Below are 10,288 nucleotides of genomic sequence, written 5' to 3'. Positions count from 1 at the left end.
AAATCAAAGACGCATATTCTATTCAGTCACATCATAACCAGAGGTCCAAGAACATGGAATATGATGCTAAAAAAGGGCTTGCCAAATGAATCGCAACAACTATCTCAATTTAAAAAAAATTTGAAAAGCTTTATTATTAATAATACTATATAAAGTTGTTTTTATTCTAAAGTAGGCATATATGTGTGTCTGCGTGAGTGTATATGTACGTACATGGATAAAATTTATTTTGTTAATATTTGGTTTATATATATTTGTTTATGTATGTATATATGGGTATGTATATGTATGTATATATATGTATTGTAAACTCAATTGACATTAAATTTTGTAACCAAATTGAATTGTAAACTTATAAATTCAAACTAACATTAAATGATTATTTAATGTAACATTGTTCTGTTGATCTCGATGATTTATATATGAGTATGTGTATGCGTATATGTATGTGTATGTATATATATATATATATATATGTGTATGTACGTGTATATATATTTATAGAATATGACTTTAATTAAGCTAACTGAAAACATTTTTTCTAATTTTCTTACATCTGTTTTATTTGTGATAAGGTGGCTGTGCAAGATGAGCTCATCATGAGCTCGATCACAATCATCCTGCCTTCTTAATTATTATTTTTGGGAAGCAAATAAAAGATCGTTTCGTTTCGTTTCGTTTCGTATGTATGTATGTATGTATGTATGTATGTATGTATGTATGTATGTATGTATGTATGTATGTATGTATGTATGTATGCTGGTTTATATATTTGTATCCTGATGTGTGTTTGTATATATGGTTTCATGTGTGTGTAGCACTTAACTACTCATGTATTTATGATTTTGTATGTAAGTTTGTATGGGTGGTTTGTACGAAATTGTACGTATTGATTTGAGAATTTAATCCAGGTACACACACACACACACATGTGAAAATTTGCACTTGACAATTTTTTTAAAACAGGTGTTCAGTTCAAATGATGACGATTCACATAAGGATAGTACGGAGTATTAGGAAGAATATAATTTAATAACTGCGACAGAAATAATAATAATAATTATTATTATTATAAAATTTATGATCATTATTATCTTTAGACACTTACTGTGAGTATAATAAAATACAACAAAAAACCAAACACTTGAAAAAATCTATTTGAAAATTATTTTAAATAAAAAAAAAATCAATTCTTGCACTTGTAGACCTATTCATTACCATGGCTCGGCAGCTAACATTCACACACACACACATACACACACATACATAAACACACAGATAAATAGGTAGATAAAAACAAAAGCAATATTTGAGACAATACAGGTGTGAGTGAGGAATAGCATTGGCATGTTAATCAACCTATAAACATTTACGTAACTATGTGTTTGTATGTATATACATACACATTGATATACGACATACATACACACACAAACAAACACACACACACACACACATACACGCATATTTATAAATGACAATTTATAATTATACGTATCACACACATGCAACATTGTATTTATTGTATTTATTTATTTATGTATTTTAAGCACTATGCATGAGTTGGTTACATCTTAAAGTGTGAACAAGTGAGTATGCATGTGTGTATACTTCAGTTAAATATTTGACAAACACAAACGCAAACACAACACATGTTTGTATATATATACAAACTTTGCACTAATACTAATGTAAGCAAAACAGGTTTACTCAGCAAACATACAAACAAACTTATACAAACTTGAAGACATACCGAATTTGTATTTGTATATACTATACACGCACATACACATCCAAACATGCCAACACACACATACACACACATCATATGTGACTACATACAAAAACATGTAAATATATACCCTTCACATTTATATCATTTAACTGCATACAAAAATACCCACATACACACACACACGCGCGCACGCGCGCGTACACACAAAAACACGACCTAATTACAAAGCCATAATTGTATAGAAAACACTAATAATAATGACTAATAACATAAAGGAAAACTATTTTCCATGCATTATTAATAATATCATTATTGATTATTATATTATTAATAATTATAATATTAATAATTATATTATTAATAATTATATTAAATGACGTTGAAAACTAAGGCGGTAATTAAACACCAAACTAATTAACTAACTACTTCGAAATTTCTATTAAAAAGCCACATCAAAACGCAGATTTATGTAATAGCAATTATAAAAAAAATATACTGTATGTTTGTGTGTGTGTGTGTGTGTATGTGTGCGTTTGTATATGTGTTTGTTTGTTTGTGCATGTGTGTATGTGTGTGTTTGTTTGTGTGAGTGAGAGATTGAGTGACTGAATACATGTGTGTTATAATATCACTATGCAACATAACACTAGCTAACATTAAGCAACACTGACTAACGTTAATTACAAAATTTGAACAGCTATTCAAAAAACATGCAAAGGTTAAAGGTTAAATTTATAAACAAACTAACAATAACAGTAATAATAATAATAATAAATAATAATAAATAATAAGTACAAATAATTTTCATTATAAATCAGTATCTACTGGACTCCTTCCTAATTGTATCTCAATCTGGTTTCAGACTTGATCAATTGCAGTACTGAAACGTCTTTACTCAAAATACACAATGATAGATATCCTTCTCTCTAGTGACAATAGTGATCTTAACTTCTTCTTGCTCTTGACTTTTCCTCTGCTTTTGATACTGTTGACCATACTATTCTCTTGAGGCTGCTAGATCATTCTTTTAATATTACTGATTCTTGTCTATCTTGGTTTTCTTCTTATCTCGGTAATCGTTTTTCTTCTGTTGTTCTTAAAAATTCTACTTCTAACTCCTCTACTCTTACTTTTGGGGTATCTCAGGGTTTTATCCTTGGCCCTCTTCTATTCATACTCTATACCTCTGAACAACCTCGTATTATTAATAATTTTTCTTTCACTAGTCAGCTATATGCTGATGATTCTTACTTTTATACTTCTTTTCCTCCATCTAATCTCAATAGTGTTTTTCATAATCTATCTCTATGTCTTTCTTCAATTATTGCTTGGACTGACTCTATGTGTCTTAAACTTAATCCTTGTAAATTTGAATTAATTTGCTTTAATAAATCTAAACACTCTATTACTATTACTTATATTATCTTACATGATTCTAAAACTCTTGTTGTTTGTCACAAGTTTCGTAACCTAAGCTTTATCTTTAATTCCAGCATGTTTCTTCTCAAGATTAATATGATATACTACAATGACCCCATATGTTATTATTAATACAAAAAACTTAATATTTTTTTGTAGAATAATCAAATAAAATTAGAATAATTAACTGAAAGATGTTTTAAATAGTGTTAATAATATTATTCAATATAATCTATGTTCATAATATATAACATAATATATATTCAATATACAAAATATATGTTAAATAATGTTAACTATATTATTTTATTATGAAATAATAATAATGATATATCAAATAATTATGAGTTAAATAAAAAGCATAATAATAATAATAATATAATTACCAAAACTGAAACATACTGTATGATGACATTGCCCTGCTAAATAATGGACCACCCATTCTGACTTTGGCTTTGAATAAAAAATTTAATGAAAATAAAAGTGAACTAAAAATAATGAATATAAAAACAGTATAATTTGTATTTTATGATGGGAGAAAATAATTAAAAATTATATATATTTAACAATAATGTGGTGCTTGCTTGCTTTTTACAAAACTCTTTCAAAAAACAAAATTTGAGTAAATAGAAGTTGGCAATGAATTAGAAAGTAGTAGAGAAGGAAGGTATGTTAAATAAATCAATGTGATAATGCTTATGTTGTTCTGGATTGAAAATGTAAGATGAATTAACTCTGTATTATATTAAGCTAATTGTTGTTTATTTTATTCAATGAACCAGTAAGTCAGTCAGCCAGTTGGACAAACACATTTTAATTGATAATGAATTGAAAGTTTCATATTTAACAGTTAGTAACAAAATAATTTAGAAGTAATGTAGTGAGAATCAATTTTGCATACGAAAATAAAATAAAGTATATTTTTATTCTGATAAATCCAAAAAAAGGTTTATATATATTACTAATAACAATTTGTAAAACTCATTATATACAATAAAATAGATAAAGATTTGACTACATTATCAGTTATTAACCTTACAGTAATTAACCTTACTTATAGAGTAAAAATTATAATATAATATAAAAATAAACCCAATTTATCTATTCCAAAACTATAGTGTCAAAAATTAACTTTTACCAAGTAAAGTAGTAAACAATTAAGCAATGGTTGCTTACATTTGCTTACAAAAAAAAACCTATTATAAAACCACACCAGAACTTATTAAATAAGTAAGGATCACACATACACAGACATCCATCCATTTCATACATAGCTAACTAATTACATACATTACAACAACATTACATATTACATATATTCTAGAATCTAGACTATCTACTAATTATTACATTAGAAAACAACATCACAGTGCTAATTACGTCATGTATCAGTACAAATTACGTATTTTTATTTCACAAGAGTGTAGTATGGACTATGGTCCAAACCAAAAGTCAGTTCATATTTCATCCATATTTTAGTTTGTTTATGGTTTATAAATTTATTTAATTTATTTATTTACAATTTATTTATTTCAAACTCAAAATGGACTATAACCTCTGTGAAGGTTTAAAATGAGAATGTCACATTGAAAATTGAAAATAAAAGAAGCATTTTAAATTAAAAGTTAAAACAAAAATCTAAAAAAAAATTTTTGCCACCTGAAGCAGAGATTCCAGGCTAAGGACTTATTATTTTTATAATTTTTTAATAAAAAATAACGACAAATAATCTCCAAAAAAGGAGTTATTCCAATATTTTGACCCACCTAGCAACGGAAAAAACAATTTTTTCTAATACGTTGTTTCGTTTCGTTTTGCTTGTATCTAGATTTCCTTTTAAAGAAAAATAAAAATATTTTTTTTTGTTGTATTTATGGTATTTTTGTATTTATTAATACCAAATAGTTGGATTTATATGCCCTTTTATATATTATCATATACTTATTATATATAATATAAATATATATCCTAATTATCTTAATTACTTTATTATCATAAAAAATAATAATTACTCTCTATATTTTATATGTGTGTATCATATATACCTATATTATAAAATATATCATTTTCTATATACATATGTTTGTATGTGGTTTGTTTTTGTATTGATTATTGTATTTTCATTTTGAATGATAGTGTATCAAAAGTTTTGCTGATTAAAATGTTTTTTTGAGTGGCCATATTCGTGAATATTTGGACGTTAATGGATGAATGGAACATATTAATTTAATTTAATTTGAATACTCTAATACAATATAATGCTTATTGGTGTGAACATTATTAAAAAATAAAAATAACACTTGTAAAACAATAGCCAAAAAAGGAAAAAATGCCTTACAAAACTACATTGTTGTAAAAAGATTGGTGTTATATAGCTCGACTCGAGAAAAAACGTTTCCTCGATACAAATTAATCATTATGTAAAAACTAATTGGAATGAATTGTGTGTTAATATGAAGTTATGAAGAGTACGATAAAAAAGTTAAAAGCAAAAAAAAAAAATCAACATTTAATATCAAAATATGAAAATTATTATCTGCAGTTTTGACGTGATATAATGATGTGACGAAAGGAAACATGAGTGAACATCAGGTGCACAATTCATCTTCATCGAACCATAGTTTGATTTCTCTGGCCGCACTCTCTTCGCTATCGCTCCCGTGACACGCGTTTCTGAATAAACGTTGTTATGGATGAGTTATTTTCGGTTATTAAAGTGTTTAAATTCAAAAAGAACACTTAAAATATATTGGTTAATTAATTGAAAAATTTTGAAAAAATTATTTTATTTTGTTGTCTCTTATTTCGTTAATCAGTGATCAAAGACGTTTTCGATATATTGCTGGTACTTTGTTACAAGATTCACTTATTACTCAATCTTCTGAGCATGAAAATGTATAATTTGGTAATGGAAATCACGACGTTTTTGATGTATAGTATTTTGAATTGACCAAACTTGGTCTCTAGAATAAGAAACAGGGCCCCACAACTATACTCGAATATCTATTTTTTATTTTTTTTTAAAATCTCAAATCAATCAATAATTATTTTTATTTGTCAATAATATTTATCAGGCAAAAACTATAAAACATCTTTGAAACTAGAAAACCTCTTTATTTTGAATTTCAAATTTTTTAATTTTTTTATAGGAACACCAATACTAACTGCTCCAAAGAGAGTCCAAAATCGGCTCTGATGGTTCCAGGTTCAGCTTCTGCCGGGTTAGTGTTGCCCAACATTTTTCGGCTGACTTTGATGGCGTTTACCCCTTCCCATACCTCAAGGACGTTAAATAATTCAACGTTGGTATGCGTGCATGCTTATGTGATAGTTGTATATTGCATATTTAAAGAATTTAAATTATTTCATTCATTCAAATCAGTTACACATTCAGTCAGTCGGTCAATCAAAAAAACATGTGATAACATAAGCGTTGTAACAACCATTTCACCAACCACAGAAAATAGAGTATTTTATCGGCTTTAAATAAATTAAATGAATTAAATAAACTGGGATAGATAAAAATAGTAGCACAGCACAGCATACCAACCATTGATATCACGCGTCCAACTGTCATATCGCGAACCAACCTCTCGTAGAAATACTTACCGGCATGTTCTTCGTAATGGGATTCCATCAAATTCCTACTTGGCTTGAGGAATTATTTTTATTTTCAAAAAGATAGATTATGAGACTAAATAAAAGTTAGAATATGGTTAAAACAAGAAATTTTTCAAACATTTCCATTCAAGTAAAACTACTCAAGCCTTGAGAACAAATCGAAGTACGATCGATCATGATCGTAAATGGAGCACCAAATGGAATACCAAGTACATTACCTACTCGTTAAAACTATAAATTTTCCTTGTAATACTACTTTTCATTAGGCAATTTGAACATCACACTCATCTAAAATAATTGATGCGAATTATACAGCAAAATCACTCCAATATCACGTTAAGTGTTACCGATACAAAGGTATAACATACGTGTTTATATATATATATATATATATAAATAAAAATGATTTTTAACGCAAAAATATCGAAATTTCGCAAAAACAAACTCACAATGATGGCTTTGATGGCTATTAATTTGAGACCATTCAACTCANATCTCTTGATGATCTCGCCAACCAACCCCCTTTGAACAGCCTCCGGTCTGATCATGATAAACGTCCCTCTCACAGAGCTCATGTTATCTTTATTTGTTTTTCAGTTATTGTTATTATTAGTTTTTTATTTTATTTTTATCATAATGAAGTATACAATCTGTTTAAGTTTTTATCACTATCACATAAACTTTCTTTTTCTAATTTTCAATCAAAACTTTGAAAAAAAAACTTTGGACACGTACTGAGCAACAATTCTTATTTTGTATAAACCTATATTCAATTATTATTATTACTAGTAGTAGTAGTAGTATTATTAATATTTTTAATAATTATCATTATTATTATATACACTCCTTAGTAGTTTTCTGAGGATAATTAATTCACGTTACGTAAACATTTAGTAAAAGAAACAGTTCACAACATAACGAAATGGCTAAAATCAACATACCAAACGGAAATTATTTACATATGTGTACATATAATAAGACCTATAATTTGACATACAAGAAGACTTTAAATACTCCGGATAAAGACCACTAATAGCTATTTAAATTTTTTGCTTTGTAAGCAATTTAATATTTTGACATTTAAAAGCTAACCCTGCAATTTTAGTGATAATTCTTTGAAGAAACATTAAACCATCAGAGGTAGGATCAATTTTTTTCAATCGCGATATTAACCAGACTTTTTATTATTTTGAAATAATTGAATAGATTTAAGCAAATCAGTCACTAACCAACCGTTATCAATATCACGAATATCACACACATATTAATAATCAACTATTTTGAAAACGAAACACCAAAGTCAAGTATTAGCGTGAATTCAATTCAGATCATGAAACCGAAACTCATGGAATTTCCAATGTTATCTAAAGAATATACTTTGACTAAGTATGATCTAAACTACATTATACACACATACATACCTACACACAAACACACACACCATACACACACACACACACTTTGAGGGGCCCAACTTTCAAATTTGTCAATGTTCACCTCGGCAAAAAATTCAACTGCAATTTTTCAGCTCACGGCATTTATGTACTTCCATCGTCATCTATCGATTCATATGAATTTTCCATCTTTAAAGTTTTACGTTCAGTCAATGACATAGTGATTCAGCAAGCACAGTCCGTATGAACGCCACCATGAATCATGTTTTTGGTTCGAACTGACCAGATTCGATCGCAGAGCCATTCCACACCCAGCATACATTGAACGTACCACGAGGTACTAGGTGCATGGAAGAAGGTCAGTTTCAACGTTCCAGTCAGTCATCATTATAACTGAAGTCACCGTCAAAAATTAGTACACTATCATCATCACCGCCACCATTATCATCATCATCATTATCAGTACCATTCATCCTAATTTAACTAACAAAACAATAATTTCGAATATAATAAGCAAATGTACGTTCTCATATTCGAATAATTAAAGAGAAAAACTCTCTGTGATATTCTAAGAAAGCTGCACTCATTCACTCTCACTCTCTCGCTTCTTTTTTCTTTCTTTCTTTCTCTCTCTCTCTCTTTTACTTTTTCTCTATCTCTTTCTTTCTACACATACAAACATTACTAATTTTGATTTTTATATTAGAGATTAAACCATAAATAGCATTCGTTGATACAGCCAGTCAGTTCATTGACCTAGCCAACCTTAATGTAATAAAATTCAATCGCGAGTAACAAATGCATTTGCTAAGTCAGTATGTACTACTCTACCGTACATCCGTACGGTAGAGTACGGATTTACGTAGTTATTTAGCCGTAGTTATTCATTCTTTTATTGTGAGAGTAAAAGCTATGTGAAGACAATGGCTTATCATGTTGTTAAATATTATTCTATGGTGTTATATATTATGTCACCAATGCTACTAGCACTGCTACTAATAATGCTATTGCAGCGTCGGCTGTTGTTGATACTACTGCTTCTACTACCATTCTCGCTGCTAACGCTTCTGCTACTACTGCAGCTATTACTACTGCTGCTGCTGTTACTACAATAACTATTATATAAAAGTATTACAGATAAAAATTATTATTATTGTTTAATCAAGTTATTGTCATTTGTATGTTATGTAAATCCGGTTTATCATAAGATGATAGATCGTACAACAGTTTCTAAACCCAACGTGTGATGAAATAATTTGTAAAATAAAATAATAAAATATAATAAAATGTTGTAAGGCTTAATAATGTGTGTACTAGAAAGGCAGGAATGATGGGAAGGGATATTAAAAAGGTTAGCCACTAACTAACTAAATACCGATGAGTTGTTGTCGTTAATCATCAGACTGAATTAATAGCGTAGATGAATCACGAACGTTTCAACTATGGACTTTATTTATTTTAAGAAAAAATGCTAAGTGTGTTTGATTTTGTTATTAAAAAGCAAATTTTTTAATGCAAATACAATGTACGTCGTGATTGAATGAATGTATGTGTTTGCGTTCAGTTTTGAGTAATCTTATGTGAATGTGCCTGTGTGCGTGATATGAAATGATGGTTTTTTCTCAAAGTTATTTTGACTGGCTGGCGAAAAATTAATATTAACATTGTAATATTCATTGACTGTATTGTACAATCAAATTAACTGATACATTGGTATGTCAATCATTTTATTGACTAAAATCATTAATCGCGGCTCAGCTCTATGTTTGTTTGTATGATCATTCATTCATCTGTTTATTCATTTAATCATTCATTTGATGGTGGTTCGTTCGTTCGTTTGTTTGTTTTTTTGTTCATTCATTCATTCATTTATTCATTCATTCATTTATTCATTCATTCATTCAGTTATTCGGGCTAAATAGTATTATATATACCGCATCGTGAAAGTCAAAATAATCTCCCGTGGATAATTTAATTATTTTAAAGACCTTGACGACCTAATCCTCCCTAAATTTTCATTAAACTTTACTCTTAAAAAATATTTTCATTGAAAATTTTTTTATAACTTCACTAGCTTGGATGAGAAATAAATGCACTAACGAATGCTCGAATTATCCAA

General features: G+C 28.2%; 2 protein-coding genes across 2 annotated transcripts in view; both read right to left on the bottom strand.

Annotated features, from left to right (window-relative positions):
- The window catches only part of HELRODRAFT_185412 (hypothetical protein), a 19,133-nt gene extending 14,189 nt beyond the window's left edge, over nt 1-4,944 (bottom strand). Inside the window, exons 1-2 of the mRNA XM_009015547.1 lie at nt 4,814-4,944; nt 3,541-3,607 (exon numbers count right to left, since the gene is read on the bottom strand). The gene's annotated coding sequence lies outside the window, so the exon portion shown is untranslated. The remainder of the gene's footprint in view (nt 1-3,540; nt 3,608-4,813) is intronic.
- A 470-nt stretch (nt 4,945-5,414) lies between these two features.
- HELRODRAFT_186833 (hypothetical protein) lies at nt 5,415-7,501 on the bottom strand. The gene is made up of 4 exons (XM_009015546.1): nt 7,225-7,501; nt 6,705-6,806; nt 6,320-6,432; nt 5,415-5,827 (listed from the first exon to the last, which is right to left on the bottom strand). Exons 1-4 carry the CDS (start codon nt 7,348-7,350, stop codon nt 5,743-5,745), a joined length of 426 nt encoding a protein of 141 aa, XP_009013794.1. The 5' UTR covers nt 7,351-7,501; the 3' UTR covers nt 5,415-5,742.
- Nucleotides 7,502-10,288: the final 2,787 nt, after the last annotated feature.

The sequence above is a fragment of the Helobdella robusta genome, assembly GCF_000326865.2.
Source record: "Helobdella robusta unplaced genomic scaffold HELROscaffold_16, whole genome shotgun sequence".
In the NCBI taxonomy this organism is placed as follows: domain Eukaryota; kingdom Metazoa; phylum Annelida; class Clitellata; order Rhynchobdellida; family Glossiphoniidae; genus Helobdella; species Helobdella robusta.
The sequence above is the reverse complement of the archived record's forward strand: the minus strand, read 5'-3'. Positions and strand labels throughout refer to the sequence as shown.